This window comes from Triticum dicoccoides, chromosome 6A, assembly GCF_002162155.2.
Source record: "Triticum dicoccoides isolate Atlit2015 ecotype Zavitan chromosome 6A, WEW_v2.0, whole genome shotgun sequence".
Classification (NCBI taxonomy): Eukaryota; Viridiplantae; Streptophyta; class Magnoliopsida; order Poales; family Poaceae; genus Triticum; species Triticum dicoccoides.
Genome location: NC_041390.1, coordinates 590,471,618 through 590,490,508, shown reverse-complemented (window position 1 = coordinate 590,490,508; position 18,891 = coordinate 590,471,618). Strand labels below are relative to the sequence as shown.

The window sequence follows — 18,891 nt, the reverse complement described above, 5'->3', positions numbered from 1 at the left end:
CATCGAACACGAGCACGCACGAACAATTGGCTGGTTTTCTCCTGTTTTTTTTTTGGCAAGTTTGTTAGTTCGTCCCTCCTTATCCTCCCCGTCTGTTTCGGGGGGAGGAAACGGAGCGATTTTCTGTTTTTATCTGGCCAAGATCGGCGGGGAATTTTCCGCCCGTGGGGAATTACAGGACCTCAGTCCCTGTAGATTCTGTTTCAGATTTCGAATTCCGATTTTGCGGGCAAATCATTCAGGTCTGCTCCAACGCATTCTTCGAAATTGCCAGATTTCGAAAGGTCGGCTCATTCTTTTTTTAGGAAAGAATTCTGTCTCTTCTCTGACGGTGGGGGGCTGATCTGTGGTGTTATTAGGGAAATCTATGGCAAATTGTCCGATTTCGTGTCCGGATTTCATGTCTTCATTTGTCTGATGATGGAAGCTGCCAAATCTTTGGTCTGTAGACTAACAATTTCGGTATTTTTTCTATCGACAGGAAGGGGCCAAAACACGAGCAGCTGCTTGGGACTGGTGGATTGGCAATCGTGTGATGTACTTGGCTCTTGCGCCGATCCAACTCAAGCCAGCTTGATTACTCACTCTCGGCACACATGGCGCCATCTGCTGCCGCTGCACCCAGCAGCACCGAGGCTGACGGGGCACAGCGCATGGCCAAGTTCCTCTGCAGCTTCGGAGGCAGCATCCTGCCCCGCCCGCTCGACGGCCGTCTCCGCTACGTCGGGGGCGACACCAGGATCGTCATGCTGCCCCGTGACATATCCTACTCCGACCTGGCCGCGCGGATGCGGGAGCTCTATGACGATGCCGATATCATCAAGTACCAGCAGCCCGATGAGGATCTTGATGCTCTGGTCTCGGTTGTAAATGATGATGATGTGGTCAACATGATGGAGGAATATGACAAGCTCATTGCTGCTGGAGAGGGGTTCACTCGGCTCAGGGTCTTCTTATTCTCCCAGCACCTGGATGATGAGGCTGCATCAGCAGCTGTGCATTACCATGGGGACGAGCGGGAGACGGAGAGGAGGTATGTTGATGCGCTTAATAGCCTTGGTGACATGAGGTCGCCTTCATCTCCTGTGTCAGTGGAGCAGCTTTTTGGCATCGGAGGCAACGAGTCAGGAATTCCTGATATTGCTGGCCTGCGGCATTTGAATGTTCCTCGTGCCTCACATAATCAGCGGTATGCGGAGATGGATTCTCCTTGGAGCCCTGCATATATCTCTCCGGGGCAGTATGGAGTGCCCGATCCAAGGGATTTTCCCATTTCACCATCATCTGCAAGGTTTCAAGTTGGAGCAGAGGACTTTGATGAGAGGATTCCTGATGACTTTGTGAGGCAATCACCAAAATATCGGCATTACGAGGCTCAGTCACCGCCACATGTGGATAACTTGGTCTGGCTTCCACCTGGTGCTGTAATTCAGCAAAATGCTGGCTTCCCAGGGAATTTGGGCCGCTCCAGCAATTTCTTGGATGGAAACAGTCTATATGACTCCCGTTCGTCATTCCAGAAGGGTCAAGGTTCAGTGAGTGATCCTCGTTATATGGATCCCCGTTGGAGGCCAGTCCAACAACATTTTGATCAATCGACCATGGCAAGTGAGTATTCTGCTCACCCCGCTATTCCGCGTCCAGATTATGGTCGTCCTGGTGAGCATTATGTTGTAGGCCAAGATGTTAGACTGGAAAATGGTGTTTATGTCAAAGAGCAAACTGGTGGTCACCCTCCCATGTTCTACAACGAATCACATTCTCATGATAGGTCTTGGCATGGGCATCCCAACCAAAGCCATCAACGGTATGAGGATCCAAGGTTGAATCTGCCTGCTAATGGTAGAGTGATGGATCCGTACGCTGATAGCAACTCAGCTAATTCTGCATTTGCACCCAACAAAGTATATGAAATGCATTCAACATCTCACAGCCGCTCAAGCCATGAAAGTCCCCACTATTATCATGGCAGTGGCCAGGGCGAGCATATGAATGATACATATCATAACCAACAAGTTGTAAGTAGTGGCTCCTATGTCCAGACATCAGGTTTTGAAGAATCGACAGGCCAGCATTACAGCCATACTTCAACATATGGTGGTGATACCTTTTACCAAATGCAGCAGAACTTGCCGCCACTTCAATCGATGAGAAGGAGAGCAAGCAGCCCTGTTCACACAGGCTCATCATATGAATCACCACACCTGCCGATCCCAAATGGGAGCATCAACTCCAACTTTGTCAGAAACACAGGTGATGTTAGTCCAAGGATTCATGGTATGCCTGCATATGATCGAGTCCCAAACCCATGGCCTTCACCCAATGGCAGCATACCATATAGAATCGTTGGACATGATGTTCCCACTGTTGTTGAAAACCCTTCTTCCCTTGGTTCTCGGTCAGGTCCAAACACTGCTCAGTATGTTCAGCCTTTCTTTGCCCCAGAATCAGTCCAGCAGCAACCAGGAGCTCCGTTGGTAGAAATTTTTCCTGAAAGAGCATCCGCTGGACCCATGCTAGCACCGCTTGATGGTAAAGTATCTGTTGCTGCGGTACCCCTTGCTGATCATTTGTCCAGGTTGGACATTAACACGACAAAGAAATTTGAAGGAGCAGATGATGAAAGGCGCACTCAAAATGTGACTGAAACAAAACCTTCACACGTTGCGAGTGACCCTAGCACCTTGGTTCACAATGTTGGAGTTGATCTCCAATGGGGCAAACCTACAGAACATGACGGTGGGGCTGTAGCATTGCAGCAGTGTGGGGATATATCGGAGAACAGATTAAATATCCTTCCAGAGTTTGTTGCCTCTGTTAAAAAGGCCGCACTGGAAGAGTCTGAGAAGCCAGTAGAGGTTCAGCCAGATGCTCGTCCAGCAAATTTACCTGTTTGTGATAATGACAATGATGGAAAGAAGTTTGATGAGGTAATGTCTGCTATGTGTAATACTTGGACAAACACATTAAGCATTAAACTACCTAATGCTCTCCCTACTCAAATCCTTTCATCTGCAGAATACTGATGGAGATCAGGACCCTGATGTGCATGGAAGCTGCGACCAGCACAAAAGTTCTGGGATCGAATCTACACCCGCTGAAGCTGAAGCTTTGTCTAAAGGATTACAGGTCACTTGCTGATCTCTTGATGTGTGGTCCTATTTATTTTTAGCTTATGTCCTATTTATACTTTTGTGTTCATGCAGACTATAAGAAATGATGATCTGGAGGAAATCAGAGAGCTTGGTTCGGGTACTTATGGGTCAGTCTTCCATGGTAAATGGAGGGGATGTGATGTTGCCATCAAAAGAATAAAAGCTAGTTGCTTTGACGGAAGGCCATCCGAGAGAGAGCGCTTGGTATGCATTATTTCCTTGTTGGTTGTCGACTTAAGGATTGGCAGCATAGCAAAATTTCTACCCGCAAAAAAAAGAAGCATAGCAAAATTTCTCTTTACCTATTTCAGGGTCAAAACCTCTTACCTCTACTCATCTAATACTAGAGTAATTTCATGTTTCGTAGAAAAAAATGTGGCTGTGGATAGGTCTCTTTTTTCAAGTAAAAAAGTAATGGAGGCCTTGGCTGCATGTATATGCACTAATAATATAATAAAAGATGGTTTATGTGCATGATTTTTTTTTTGAGAAAATGATTTATAGATTCGCTGTGGTAATGGTTTGGTCTCATGGAATGCGCCTCAAGTTCTGATTTATTTGCAGATAGCGGATTTCTGGAAAGAAGCTCAGATCCTGAGCTCGCTTCATCATCCAAATGTAGTTTCATTTTATGGTGTTGTTCGTGATGGTCCTGATGGAAGCTTAGCAACTGTTACCGAGTTTATGGTCAATGGATCTCTCAAACAATTCCTGAGGAAGAAAGACAGGTACTGCTTGTTTAATCGAAGAACAGTTTGATTTCTTATTTCTCCCATATCCAAATTCTAATCTTATAGGAACTGCATAGGACAATTGATCGCCGCAAAAGGGTTATATTGGCCATGGATGCTGCATTTGGCATGGAATATTTGCATGGGAAGAATATCGTCCATTTTGATCTCAAATGTGAGAACCTACTGGTAAACATGAGAGATCCACAACGACCGATCTGCAAGGTTTGATGCCCACTTGTTCCCTTCATTGCTTCTCCTTCTCTATTTGCCTAAACTCCTGTTTTTCGAATGCAATACCTTGCTCCCTGACTGTTTCATCCTATCTGGACACTTGCGCACCAGATTGGTGATCTTGGCCTATCAAAGGTGAAGCAGCATACTTTGGTGTCTGGTGGTGTTAGAGGAACCTTACCATGGATGGCACCCGAGCTTTTGAGTGGGAAAAGTGATATGGTGTCAGAGAAGGTAATAGTGCTTGTTCTAGAAGAACTTTTTTTATTTGGCAAGCTATATAATCTGTAAACAGTGTATAACTCTTAATGTTCTGACAAAAAGCTGATTTAACTTTATTTTGTAGATTGATGTCTACTCATTTGGTATTGTGATGTGGGAGCTACTTACCGGGGACGACCCGTATTCTGATATGCGTGCAGCCGAAATTATTGGTAACATTCGAAACTTAAGTTATGTTGATTGCGACATTTTCATTTCCAATGAGACCTTCGTCTTTGTTTAAGTTCTTTTTGGGTGCACATGTATCAGTTTGAGTAACTTGTCTCAGGGCTGCAAAAACATGCTTGTTGGACATTTTCTTCCTTTGAGAATTTCTCTGTATGTTCTGATATGATTTTGAAAAACTTATTTGCGGGAAACTTCGAAAGGCTTTGGAGGGTGAGCTAATGGAAATGGTCAGATGTAAATCTCCGGATGCGTTTCAGTGATAAATGCTATACATATTTATTATTTAAGTGTTAAATAATGCAGTGAAAAAACAAGCTGTATGAAATTGGAATCAGCGAAACTAAATAATAACAGTGCTGTTCCCCTACTTGTGCTGTATTTTATTCAGCACAGGTTACTGCAAAGAGGAGATACCTTTTCTGCTTAAAAAAAATCTAGTCATGCACCTGTAGTAAGATGTTGATGCTTGTTATTGCAAATAGGAGATACCTTTTGTGCTTATGATATATTAGTCATGCTTGTTATTGCAAAGAGGCGATACCTTTTGTGCTTATCAAATATTAGTCAGGCACCTGTAGTCAGATGTTGCTCCTTGTGGTTAACACCATCCTGTGGAATTAATTGTCATGTCCATTTTGTAGGGGGCATCGTGAACAATTCTCTTCGTCCTCAGATCCCTTCCTGGTGCGATCCTGAATGGAAATCATTGATGGAAGGTAGCTGGGCTGGTGAACCAGCTCAAAGGCCATCCTTCACTGAAATATCTCAAAGGTTGCGGAAAATGGCCGCAGCAATGAATGTTAAATAACAGGCTCAAGTTATTACAACGTGGAGAGGCATGTAAAGAATCCCATGTTCAGTTCCCTGACCAGAGGAAGGCAAGCCCGGAGTATATGTTACATGTGTCTTGGCAGCATCTCGGTTTATCCTAGTTGAAATGAGATTTTATGAAGGCCTTCCATGGCAGGAAAAAGTCATCACGGACGGTTCTAAAGCTTATTTGATGTGAGCGGGTGGTTTCTCTCCCCTGTTCCTTTGACAAAATTTTGAAATGGTGCTTGCAAACGTGACTTCTTCGTTTCCTGTCTGCAGGAGTCATCAGCTGCCATTTGCCTTCAGTACAATATATATTGCATCTGTCCATTCCTCATGACGGGAACTGTTGGGATTTGTAATGTAAATAAATTTTGGCCCGCTCCGTCCGGCGCATGTTAGATGTTGCACGGGACTAGACACGGTTCAAAGCTGGACGCAGTTATCCCTTTTTTTTTCATACGATTGTGTCCTGAGGAAAAGAGGGAACAAACTCTGAACAAGAGATATCCTTATTCAGATTGTACATAGTTCACGAATAAGATTTGCGGGCCGCCTCGAAAATGGTCTTTCCTGTATATATATATATCTTCACTGCCATGATCCCACCAGTCTTGGTGCTTGCTTGGTAATTATTGTCCAGTGGTAACCGATTTGAATGCGCCTCTGATGAGCTCAGTGTGGCCACCAGAACCTAGCTTGGTAATGTCGTTCTGGAGGCAAGCTTACCAAATCTGCACTGTGCTGGAGCACTTAGAAAATGCGTCTACTGAGACTGAGCCCCACATATTTTCTCATTTGCTTATAGTTCTGCCAAGTTAGCATTAATTAATGAAGGGTCCTGTTTAGGTTGCTCTGCTCCATGAAGTTTATGTTTGTACGCTTGCTGTCTCGGAACATTCTGAGATTCTCATTCTCAGTACTGTGCCTGTCTGACTTTCTCTTCTTTTCTCTCCTCTTTGGGAGCTCATTTGACTGCGGTTTACAACTGCTACCAGACCAAGATTACATATAGAGCAGTAACATATTAGGATGAGTTCTGCTTTAACTCACATAATGGTTTTCAGTCTGATGTGCACCTCCCTGTCTTCAATAATGCAGTGAGCTAGCAGTGCATTTTCTTCAGAGCTACTGCTATGTTGACATTGCAGGCAGTGTCATCAACTCATCACACACTGCTCCTTGTCCTTAACCATCTCATCCCTTATGGTACATCTGTACCCGAGCTATTTTAGGGCAAGCATGGTTCATGTGGGGCTGCTTTAGGGTAGGCATTGTGTAATGCTTGTCTCCACCACTGATTAGCCAGGCCTGCAGCAGGCACCCGTCACAATTCCTCACCAAACCGCACAATTAGCCGGATGTTAGCATTATCTTAGCGCCAAAAACAGCACCCAAAGTCAAAACCAAATCGTCGTCGGCCGTCGCCGCTTTTCGATCTCTTCTGCCCGTCGCGTTGCGCCCCCCGCCGATGCATGATTCAACGGGAGGAGGAATTTCATGATGATAAGAGAATTTCAGAATGGTCCGTATGTATGTGTGATCTGTCTCCTGGAAGGAGCTGGACATTATCCAGGGTTTGTGCGCGTAGGTGACAAGTCAAAAGCAAAGCGCCCCGGGAGAGACAGAGGGGAGGGTCTGCTGCGTGATTGTGATTGTGATTGTGATTGTGTGTGTGGCACATCATGTGTGGATGGATGGTAGGTGTGGCACAGCTGCTTGGCTGGCCGGCCTCTTGCTGAGACACGCCAGCAGGCTATCCAGCTACACATAGCTAGCACTCAAAAAAAAAAAAAAGCTACACATAGCTTGTTAGGGTTCATGCTGGCTGACTTGAGCGTGCATGCTGTTGTGATTGCAATTCATACCAGTTGAATGGTTTCTACTGTGCCCGTTTACTGTCAACTGTTCTTGTTGACGATAATGTGGGCGAGTGACTGATCGACGTGCCTGCTTACCAAGAGGGAAGTTGGGTTATCTCAGTTTTTTGCCATTCTCAGGCATGCACAAATGACAGCTCCAAGCCTTGCCATCACAATAATGTGCCCGCACAGTTTCCTGGACTTGAGGGTTGTGTTTGCACTGTGTTCTCTTTTGCCTAGATCATGCAGGTGTCTTCACGCCCGCGGTTCCGTGTACCCGGGACACTGTTGCCGGAGAAAAATTGTACCGCTCCACCAGATTTCCTGTCAGCATGAATTCATGATTTAACGCCTCATGGCGCTAAGGAGGTTGGTGGTTTCACCTCCTAGATGGTTCATGGTAAAATGCAGACGCAAAGTTGCTCCCCTTTTTCGGGGAAACAGTTTTGATAGGTCGAAATGAAGCAAATCTCTTCATGTTATCAGCTCCGAGAGGTTGGCAGTTCACTCCCTATCCACTATCCAGTTCCTGACAGGTTAAAGTCAAATAACTACAGTAATACAGTAGCATTAGATTAGCTGAAAGATCTCTGGTCCCTCCGTTCGGGATTATTAGGCCTCTCAGCATCACAACCCGGACGGGGTAACTCCCAAGTGCCGGCCCTGAATTCCTGAACGTCTCACACAAAAAAGCCTGGAATTCAATTGAATATTCAGGCGTGCCTTGGCGCCGGCCCTTTGGTCGTATCCGACGCGACGGAATTTGAACAGCTGCGTGCGGGGTAAAGCCAGAGCCTTTTCCTTCCCCTGTACCACCGCCAATCAATCTCCTATGGCAGCCCCGGCCGGCAACGCGACGGTTGCAGCGACGGGAATCTCCCAAGGAGATTTCTCCGGCACGACACGTGCCGTGGCTAAGTTAAAAGCCAAGCTCCTTTTCACTAGCATAGCTAGGGTGGCAGCGACCCGTCTGATCTGCCTGCATTTGTACCCGGGGTGAGTTCATGCAGCTGGGTAGATGTTGATGATCAGCTTCCAATGGATGGATTAGCCAGGACGCCATCCATGTGCATGAGCTCCAACCTCCAGCGTGAGCACTGCATTGGACTTGCGTGCGTGTGCGTGAGGTGTGCGCCTTCCTTGTGCTCTTTTATTCAGTACTCCCTCCGATCCATAATAAGTGTCACGGTTTTAAATTAAGATAAGTTCAACCCTTGTTTAAACCACGACACTTACTTTGGATCCAAGAGAGTACATCAACAAACCTAGAGACATATAGCTCACGAAGTGCCCATATATACGTGAGGTGTCACGACTGACATGAAACAGTTCAGAAGGAAACACTATTTTTTTTCTTTCAGCAGAAAGGTGTCCATTTTTAAACGTGGCATGCAAAGAAAGTAAATTGGTGCATGGTCGTTAGTGATGTGGATATCTTGCTCGTTGCTTCAGGACCAAGCACATTCGGTCTGACCCGTAGCAGCCAGCAACCACTGTCAACCTCGCCATGGATGCTGGATAATCAGAGCTTTCTATGGTTGTTAATATACTAGAAGAAGAGCTTAGCTGGACGGTGTGACTGTTCTTTTTTCAACCTAATTTTTTCTATACTTATATTCACTTGCTGGAAGAGCGCTGATAAATTAGGTTGGCGACATGGGCCACCGTGTCAAGCGTCAACTGCTGGCTGTCAGGGGCAGTGAAATTGCAGTGTCAGTGTGCAGCAGCGCAGGCAGCAGCCTTTTGCCATGCCGCTGTGCCATCATTTGCCAATGATACGAGCAGGAGCAGCAGGGGCGGGCCTAGGGACAGACAGGTGCTCCATCGTCTTGACGCCCGGTCCAATCCCCGGCTAGCCTGTCGGGGGAAAGGGTGGCGCTTTCTCCTAACCGGCAAAGGGCCATGAGCCCCCGTGGCACCTGTTATTTGGACACCGCCAAGAGATAAATATCACTTCTGGAAAACGGATTGACAGGGCATATGTGATATACATGTGCGTGATGCTGGTGGTGATAAAGTTAAAAGTTGCAAGGGCCTCGTTCTTGGATCCATGTACATGTTTCGGCCCTCGGCGATCTATCCGTGGCTCACGGGGTATATATATTACTTGGCCGCGAATTGTCCGGTCAGAAATCGATGTCACTGGCACACATTGTCATCTCGGCCGTCCAAACTCGTGCCGCGTTGGCGAAACCGTGTCGGCACGGCAACTGGATGTGTGTGTATATATATATATATATCCACGGGGAGTAAATGTGCGTTTATAGTATCTTAGAAGATTTGACGGAATTCATGACCGGAGGTACGTCATTGCGGTTTTTTTGGGTGGCAAGTTCCCCCCTCTCCCCTTGTGGCACAAATCATACCATGTACATCACCTTTGATGGCTTTAGCAATGTGCCTTAATATAACCGATGCACGCATCATGTACTTTGCTTTGGGGTACAGCCTCTCTTTAGGTCAAGTACTACTATTATGCGTGCATGGCTTCAAATGCTAGACTCCAATGTGGCTCATCAAAGATATGTATATCCGGTTATTCCCCCACTGCCTTTTCCCCAACTTTTCCCGTTGTGCTCATCTCTCTTTTCCTCTTGCCAAGATTTAAGACTGTGTCAAGTTGCTGATGACAGGCCGTGTATGCATGGGGAATATGACCTTGCAGGAAATGACAAGCGGGAAAATCCCAAATGACTCCTCCAATCCTTTCTCCCTGCTGCCATATGAAGGGGTGCATATTTTAAGCCATCCTTGCTTTAGGGCTAACAAAGTCTATCCTGTGGACTTGATCATGCCGGATTAACCCGGATTGCCTTTTCAGAAAAAGGTGATGTCTCATTCTGGATCCATCGGGTCGATTTACCATTGCTGGCTTCACCTCAAGTCGCTGACGGTGGGACCGATGGGTCGTGGTTGATTACGATGTGTGCATCGTCGTCGTGGGCTTAGCACCTCCGTACGCCGATTACTAAAGAAAGAAATAGAATGTCCATGACTCATCAAACTAGGGTCAATGCGCGAGAGTTCGATTTCGCGCCAACGTGATTAACACTTGTTTAGCGCTAAATAATATGAAATGTAAAGTGCTAGCTTTTGCCATTAATTCTCAACCCCTTCCTGCTTGGACCTTCCTCCTCGGTGCATAAATTTGGAGGTGGACCTTGGCCACTTGTCTACACAGTAGCAAATGAGAGCCAACTAGTTGAAAGAAAGTTAGATGCATGGAATTGAATACTGCTCAACCAGCTAGTCCCCAAGATTAAGTGTCATGTCATGGTAAATTGGTAGCAAAGGAATTGAAGGCTACTCAACCAGCTGCTAGTCCTCAAGATGAATTGTCATAGTAAATCAGGACTAGTTCCCTTCACTTGGATGCACATGTCTTGGTTGTACTTGTAGGTGATTTTGTTTATATCACTGTCCAATGATGATACTAGTTAGTTAGAGTTGTTGAGTATATATGACTGTAAATAGTTAGTTACCCAACAGCTACCCATGAAACTGAGACATTGTTAATTATTCCCTCCCTTCCCTTTTCTTCTAGGGTACCTAGATGCTAGTACTCTCCAACACACACACACATGACACATGTAGCATTCCATAGGCGAACGGAAATTTCCAAGTTAGTTAGGTGGTACAAGAAAACAGGGCACAGCCTGCAGCATGGAGGACTACTGGGTGAAGAGACGGTCAAAACAAACAACATACGTATGCATGAACTCTCTCTAACTGGTTAACTGGAAACCGTGGATTTAGGCAGCATGCCAGATTTGTCAGAACAAGGTACTCCACGACACATATAGTCCACACATATACAACATCCAATCTGTTGCTGTGTTTCTTGTGAATATATTCACCCTAATATTAATTTCTCCTCTGGTTTCTCTACTTTTTCTTGGATCTTGACAGATTCTCTGAACCTTAACTTGGATCAATTCAACAATGCCGGGAAAAAGCCGTACGCGCATAACGTGCGTGTGCGCGCGCGCGATCGAAAGTACACGAGGTTTCCGCGGCCAGATCGACAGCCAACTTGCTGTAGAATTTCTAGTTGTTGCACCACTCATGTTTATTTACCGAACCTTTTATATATAACGTGGCTTCTTCGATCGATCCCTGCGGTAACACCACGTAAGCATATGCAGAAAATAACCCAAGTTGGTTTAAACAGAAACTTTCGTAGATGTGTGGACAGGCACATGTAGCCGATGATGGTGAGCTCATTGCGTCGTATACGTGTTTGTCAAGTTAATTAATTTACTGTAGTTGAAAACATGCACTAGCACTCCTCCTCCTGCTTCGGCTAGCCCGGCTACTTGGACCATCTGCCAATGCAACAATAATCTACTCATGTAGTCAATGCATGCGTCGTTTGAACAGAACAGTGGCAATATAGTGGTACGTCTTCAGACTGGGGATGGTGCCCTGAAAGTCGCTCGGGCAGTCTAGCCCATATTGCGACATCTGTGATCTGTTACTACTATATCAACTGGAGCGTTAGGTCTGAACTCTGAAGGGCTCATGCATCTGCTGTGTGATCCGGGGGCATTTGATGAGAAGGGTACGCACGGTGTTGGACTTGGATCTGAGAGAGGAATTCGTCAATGGCATGGAGATGCGATGAGGTCTCGGGACAGGAATAAATCTGGGGGAAAGGTAGGCAGGCAGCGAGAAGAAAAGCGTGCGAGATGAGGTCTAGTAGCCGTCGCACACGCCAGCCAGACGTCCCTAACCTAGGATCGGTTGCGCGCGGCAGGACCGGAGAGCAAGCTACTAGCTTGTGTTCCAAGCATGACTTGGATGAACGCTTCATCAGGCTCAAATGTTTCTTTTTTCGGACCACGAGGGATTTTACACAAGGTGAGGAAAAGGACCAATGCCATTAATAAGCTTTGTCTGGTTTAAGTAGAAGATGCCTTAGTTAATTAGCGGAACACAGGCTAGTTAAATTAGCGGAGGTGAAGTGCATATTTCAACCCAGAACTCATGCCCTAGTTTAATTTACAGCCCTGAACTCTATACCAGCTCTCAAAACGGTTCAAATTACCCCTTCACTTGGCCTAAAGGTGGTTTTGGCATACCTATTTGACCGGCCCGCAGCAGCCAAATCAGCACCCACTCTTTGGTCAAATTTTGACGAAAAATTCAAAGAGTGTCCATAAAAAAATCTGTAAAATGAACGCTGCATGCAGACAAGTATGGGAAATTTTCACACTTTTATTGACTTATAGGTTTAAAGGTACGGTAGAAACTCAATTTCAGCCCCCTTATGTCAAATTTTGACAAAAAATTCAAAGTGTTCAGAAAATATTGAAAGCATTCTGCAAAACTAGCACTATCATCGTGACCAATCTGGGAAAAATTTCACACTTTGTTGACAAATAGATTTAGAAGTATGGTAGATATTTAATTTTAGCCCCTTTTGGTCAAATTTTGACAAAAAATTCGAAGTGTTCAGAAAATATTGAAAGCATTCTGTAAAACTAGCGCTATATCATCGTGACCAATCTGGGAAAAATTTCACACTTTGTTGACAAATAGATTTAGAAGTATGGTAGATATTTGATTTTAGCCCCTTTTGGTCAAATTTTGACAAAAAATTCAAAGTGTACAGATTTTTTTTGAAAATCCTGTAAAATCAGCACTATCATATGCTAAAAAATCTAGAAAAAAATCACACTTTTTGACAAACAAAATAAAAAATGCAGTAGAATGTTTTGGTGTGTAAAGTGACACTATAGTTTTAGATTGAAATCCCTAGATACGTACATGTCCGGATGGATCCAACAATAGAAGAGCACGAGTGTGTTCTCTCCTGTGAAGGCGTTGTCATTGCAGTAAAGGTCATTGTTCTCCATGGTGAAAACCTCCGATTCACCTTGGATTGCATAAATTTGGTTACAATGGCGCGCACAAGAACAATGACCCCTTTCTAAAGATGTTTGCCTTCTGCGAGAGTCATCCGTTATTCAGTTTAGTTTGGTATATAGATGTGTGTGTTAGTTGTAACAACAACTCGCCATGTTTTTCTTTTGAAAGGGGTTAATCTCAGCCTCTGCATCATTGTGATGCACACCACTGTCTTTATTAACAAGTAGTATCAAACAATCGAGCAAGTCAAAACAAAAATAAAATCAAAATCACAACCGGTCAGTAACAAGATTACATTACATGACTCAAACACGGAGTATTGTTCACACACCAGCCAAACCAATTGAACAATTCCCATGCCACCATTTCCAAACGCCAAGATTTGTTTTCTTCTCGTCAAAATACACATCCATGGTGACCAAAACGAGTACACGCACAGTTCTCTCTCTCTCTCTCAAAAAAAAGGTGTACATGCATGCAGAGTGTGTTGGGCAGAGAAGATCCTGGGTGGTGCATGGTAGCAGAAGCCCTGGTGAGGACAGGACCGGACCCCGTTGTCCCTGCGCGGCAGCAACCGTCACATCACAAGGCAAGGCGCGCGGCCAGGCACCCCCGAGTTTCTCTCCCGCTGTCCGCGCGATCCCGGCTATAAAGCTCCCCACATCGCCTTCCTCGTCTCTTCCCAAACCCACACACCCGTCACTACTCCATCCCCAGTCCAACACACCGGCCGCCCCAGTCCAACGCTGCTACCTACATCGATCGATCGCCGCTTCCACTGCTCGATCGAGCTCAGTCGATCTCCGATCTCTTCTCCGGCCGGCTTGCTGTCGCTGTCGCGTCGGGAGGAGGAAGAAGAGGAGGAGGTCGATCGACTTCGACCACCGATCCCACCCCCGCCGGGCGGCCATGGGGAGGGCGCCGTGCTGCGACAAGGCGACGGTGAAGAAGGGGCCGTGGTCGCCGGAGGAGGACGCCAAGCTCAAGGCCTACATCGACGAGAACGGCACCGGCGGCAACTGGATCGCCCTGCCGCAGAAGATCGGTACGCCCCTCTTGTCCCTTCAACCCTGCCCTGAGTACTATATATCGCTGGGCGGTGGCCGGCCGGTGGTCTCCTTTTTCCGTTGTGCCGACCTTTGATTGACCAGCGCGCTCTTGCCTTGAACAGTCGAACCTAATCTTGTGGTTAATTACACCCCCATCTTCCACTCTCTCCTCGATTTGGTCAAGTCTGATCTGTCTCTTCTTTCCCATAAATGGGCCGGTATTAATGTTGCAAGACATGGATATAGCTACCTAGCTACTCCCCGGAGCAACTAGCCATAGCCAGTACCGCCACTGTATGCTTTTTTCACGTTTGGTCAATCTGAAAGGGGACATTTTTACATGGCGGATAGATATATTTGTGTCCTGTTGATTTCAGCTTTCGAAGCACATCCACCTCCTTTTTCTCAATTATACCCCTTGAGCCAGAGCCAATGTTGGTGCTATCTGTATGGTTCGATGCTGGGGTTTGGTACCCGATTCAAGCTAGCTAGCTGTAGTTTTCAGTTGCAACCAATGGAATTACAGTTAGTTGTTCTTAAACTTTTGAGGGGAGAAAGCTAGCTATGATGTTCCATCCATGGTTTGGCCTATTTGTTTGTCCTAGGGTGACAGATCTAGTTAGATGGGATCGATCATCTTGACAAAGAAGCAACTTTCCTTTCTACTATAAAATATGAAACATTGGGACGAAACTTGCTTGGTAATTGCATGAAGAACAAACATGTGATTAAGCCTTAACTACTTTACTGATGCATAGATAATTGTAGGGCATGTGATCTTTCAGCACTATACCTAGTGTGTTAGTAGCTAGCTCTGTAGTACTTCTATGTCAATCATAAGATAATTAATTGTTGTATTGACAATTCAAACATTTATTCTTGTAATTAATTTCCTTACAGATGTGTGTTCTTGCTAAATTGTCACTGAAGATCTAGGTATGTTTGGTTGTGCAGGGCTGAAGAGGTGCGGCAAAAGCTGTAGGCTCAGATGGCTCAACTATCTGAGGCCAAACATCAAGCACGGTGACTTCACAGAGGAAGAGGAGCACATCATTTGCAGTCTCTACATTAGCATCGGCAGCAGGTAGTCAATTAGTTACCTAACCTCAATTCTTTTGTCTCATCGCATGCACCACGTTCTAGTAATTAATCTCCACCGCAAATTCCCCTTCAATTTCTCCTGATCCATCAAAATCACATCGATAGATCGACCTCTTAACTGATGCACTAGAAATGCTATACTAATTAACGCATGGATGGACCATGGATTCAGGTGGTCGATCATCGCGGCGCAGCTGCCGGGGAGAACGGACAACGACATCAAGAACTACTGGAACACCAAGCTCAAGAAGAAGCTCCTCGGCAAGCGCGCGCCGTCCCGCCGCCTGCAGCGCGCCAGCCAAGACGCGCCGATGCCCTACTCCTACCTGGCGGCGGGCGGCGGCGGCGCCAGCAGCAGCGGGAACGCTAACGGCACCACCGCGGCACTGAGCTCGTCGGCGCTGGAGCGGATCCAGCTCCACATGCGCCTGCAGGGCCTCTACAGCGCGTTCGGCTGCGGCGCCAGCAACGCGCCGCCGCAGTGGCCGAAGCTCGAGCCACCGACGGACGCCGTTTCCATGACGACCGTCAGTCACGGTCACTCCCTTGCCGCCACTGACGTCGTGGAAGCCGAGCAACAGCTAAACCCTTCCGCTGGCGCGAGCTATGACATGCCGGTGCCGGGAAGTTTCGAGGAGCGATCCGCCTCCAAGCTAGGGTTTGGCTCTGCTGCCGGCGAGGTCGCTGGAGTGGCCAGTACCGTCGAGATGAGCTCGGGGTCAATGGTAGGCGGTGGCTTCGGCTACGGCCACGTCGACGAGCTGTACGACTTCCTCTACAGCAAGCAGCTAGCTGCAGCCGGAGCCTTTCAAGGCGGAGTTCCTCCGCTGCCTGAGCTGCAGTGCCCAGATGGCGGCGCTGTCGTCGGTGCCGACGAGAAGTTCTCCACGTGGATGGCGTCTTGCGATCACTATGTTCCTACGACCGGCGGCCAGCAGCTCCAGCTCCAAGCAGGCGGAAACTCCATGAATCTGCAGGATTTCGTTTTAGGGTATGATCAATAATAGTTTGTGTGCTACTCATACACACGTACATTTCAATTAATGGTCCAATTGATAGTGTTGATATACTACGCATGTATGTTTCGATCGGCCGATCTTAGACTTGTTGCTTGTTAATACATTTGTATGTATGTATGTGATTCAGTGTACGTGCTATACAGGTTCCACATATTCCCATATTTTTTGAACAATCATATATGTGAGCTCGAATATTTATTTCCATTATATATGTCAGTGGTTTATTTAAACTTACAACTACAAGTGAGGAAGACATGTAATAATAATAGCATGCTACTGTTTACCTTGAATTACATTGGGTTTTTTAAAGGAGGATAACTTGGCCTCTGCATCATCGTGATGCTGGAATAACATTGACGGTAATGGAGTTCTTTGCACAAAATTATGATGCACAAAGAGTGGATAATGCAACGAGTACGCACGATAAAATGAACATTCTACAACAGCAAACCTTCAGCAAACAGACTTCGCATCATCCACTCTTTCATTTTCTCTACTCATAAGGAGGAGTCCGTAGGTCGTTCGTTCGCTCGTTTGTTAGAGCATCTCCAACAGCCGCCCAATGCGTGGCGCCCAAAAAACGGGTTTACAGCGCGCAAGTAGTTTTTTTAAGGCGCTAAAAGACGTTTGCTCCAACAAGCGCTGTAAAATATGCTGCGAGCGCGAGTCCAGCGGCCTCAATCAAGCGGTCCCATCTGCAGTAGCCCAGAGTTTGCAGCGCGCGCGACCGGGTGCACTAAATATGCTGCGCGCGATGCCTTTTTGATGCGCGCGCTGCATTAATTATAGCGCGCGCATTTTTTGTGCGGCCGCTGGAGACTCCAAACCAGGTCCGCGCGCGCTAAAAGCAGTTTTTATACCGCGCGTCGCTTATATAGCGCTTCTGTTGGAGATGCTCCTAGTACTTCTCCCATTGATCGACAGGACTCCCCCTCGATTGATTTTTTCCTTGTTTCGTTCCACACCACCGAGGAAAGGAATCAATCCACCAATTTCTTTCCTATATCCGTGCACGCAACGCAACACAAAACCGGTGGAGAAAAACCACCCAACTACGCACGTCTCTCTGCCCGCAATCCCTAGCCGCCGCTGGTCTCCCCTTCTCCCCCACCTCCCCTCCTTCCCATCGGCTCTCTTCATGCCCGACGTGGAGGGCGCCGCCCGCCTGGGAGGGGATCCTGATCCTGTTCCATCGACGCCTCACTGCCTTCTCGGCGACCCTGTCATAGGTCCACGTCAGACCACCAAGGCAAAAGCCCCTCGAGGCGAAGAGGGAACAAGAACACGATTTGGATAACAACCACTAGCGGGTGGCCCTCTTCTTCGAGACGCAGACCGGCGCCAATGGCCACCGAGGGATTCACCGAAGTGCTTGATTTCCATGCCTGCTTGCATCCTCACCTCGTCTGGCAGAGCTTATATGTGCACCGAAAGGAACTGATTGGTTTCACATCCCTCTTCCATGTCCTTTCTTTCGAGGTGTCATGCGCTGCTGCAGTCATTCGACGGCGTTGCCATGAGCAGAGAGCGTCGGCGGCCTCCAGCAGATTGGTCTTCCTTTCCTCCTCGGGCGTGCGTGAGGGGTTCTCCATTCGTGAGCCTCCCTTGGTCCCTCTCTTCCACGGGAAGCGGCAACATCAGATTAGGCCGGGAACTGAAGGAGACAACAGGCGCCCTCAGCACCATATGAGTCCCTAACCTCTCTGGCTGCTCACAAACCTTCGATTTCTTTTGCTTCAGATCCTATTTTTGTGCACTTCACTTTTTTTATCTTATGCTTGATCTGAGATCCTAGATAGTGAAAAAATATTCATAGGCAAAAATGTGTGTTCATGACATATATCTGAATGTCTGCCAAATTGTTGCCTTTAATTGTTGTTCCAGTTGAGAGCTGAGACTCACGTCCTCGTGTGTCCCTAGGTGATGGTTGGCAGCCGCCGCCCTGCAGTTATACTACCCCATCACCTAGGTAAGAGTAACCTAATGTATTTCCCATCTATTAACTCTAGATACTTTCTAATGGTCGTTTATGTTCTAGAATTGTCTCAGTTTCCTTGTTCCAAGTTCCAACTTGTAGAGTACATGTTTTTGAAGAGGTAATTTTGTGTTATTCTTATTCATGCACTATCAGAAGTAATGTTCTTTTTTCCTGAAATTGGTCTTTATGTAAATTTCTACTATAAATGGTATGTATCATGGTAGACGTCAAGAGAAAAATCCACCGAATGACATACATTAAATTTTAGATTACTAGAGTGTTTCTCAAAGGTATAATTGACGAGCAGTACAATTTAGTTATGAGGTATGTGGTGCATGTTAGTTCTTCGATCTATAAAGGAATTTGTGTACTTAGCCTCATGTCTTCACGAACATCCAGCAAAATGCTAGCCTTACTAGCTCCATAATCTGGTTCTTGTGCTCGATGGGCCAAAAGGAAAGCAACCACTTGTTCCTATCCAGATTTCTTTGATGTACATGAAGAATTTTGGATAGAGGGTTCCCATGTTAACAGTTCCTTATTCTTCTCCTACAGGGCAACACCAAATGGGTGTAAGCATTATTAATCAATATTGTGAACCGATATGAGTCAGATTGGAAATTTATTG

General features: G+C 46.4%; 2 protein-coding genes across 2 annotated transcripts; both read left to right on the top strand.

Annotated features, from left to right (window-relative positions):
• Positions 1–462: 462 nt before the first annotated feature.
• LOC119318202 lies at positions 463–5,994 on the top strand. Its single transcript, XM_037592723.1, has 9 exons — positions 463–2,930; positions 3,019–3,129; positions 3,207–3,359; positions 3,720–3,883; positions 3,964–4,111; positions 4,232–4,354; positions 4,467–4,554; positions 5,212–5,575; positions 5,663–5,994. The coding sequence occupies exons 1-8, from the start codon at positions 597–599 to the stop codon at positions 5,376–5,378; spliced, it is 3,288 nt and encodes a 1,095-aa protein (XP_037448620.1). The 5' UTR covers positions 463–596; the 3' UTR covers positions 5,379–5,575; positions 5,663–5,994.
• A 7,818-nt stretch (positions 5,995–13,812) lies between these two features.
• LOC119318201 (transcription factor MYB36-like) lies at positions 13,813–16,458 on the top strand. The gene is made up of 3 exons (XM_037592722.1): positions 13,813–14,161; positions 15,120–15,249; positions 15,439–16,458. Exons 1-3 carry the CDS (start codon positions 14,026–14,028, stop codon positions 16,268–16,270), a joined length of 1,098 nt encoding a protein of 365 aa, XP_037448619.1. The 5' UTR covers positions 13,813–14,025; the 3' UTR covers positions 16,271–16,458.
• Positions 16,459–18,891: the final 2,433 nt, after the last annotated feature.

Excerpts from the sequence above, each read along its gene's own strand:
- LOC119318202 (XM_037592723.1), top strand. The coding sequence starts at position 597 with ATGGCGCCATCTGCTGCCGCTGCACCCAGCAGCACCGAGGCTGACGGG. Across the intron at positions 3,884-3,963 it reads TTCCTGAGGAAGAAAGACAG|GACAATTGATCGCCGCAAAA; the intron begins GTACTGCTTGTT and ends GGAACTGCATAG. Across the intron at positions 4,112-4,231 it reads CACAACGACCGATCTGCAAG|ATTGGTGATCTTGGCCTATC; the intron begins GTTTGATGCCCA and ends CTTGCGCACCAG.
- LOC119318201 (XM_037592722.1), top strand. The coding sequence starts at position 14,026 with ATGGGGAGGGCGCCGTGCTGCGACAAGGCGACGGTGAAGAAGGGGCCG. Across the intron at positions 14,162-15,119 it reads CGCCCTGCCGCAGAAGATCG|GGCTGAAGAGGTGCGGCAAA; the intron begins GTACGCCCCTCT and ends TTGGTTGTGCAG. Across the intron at positions 15,250-15,438 it reads TACATTAGCATCGGCAGCAG|GTGGTCGATCATCGCGGCGC; the intron begins GTAGTCAATTAG and ends CCATGGATTCAG.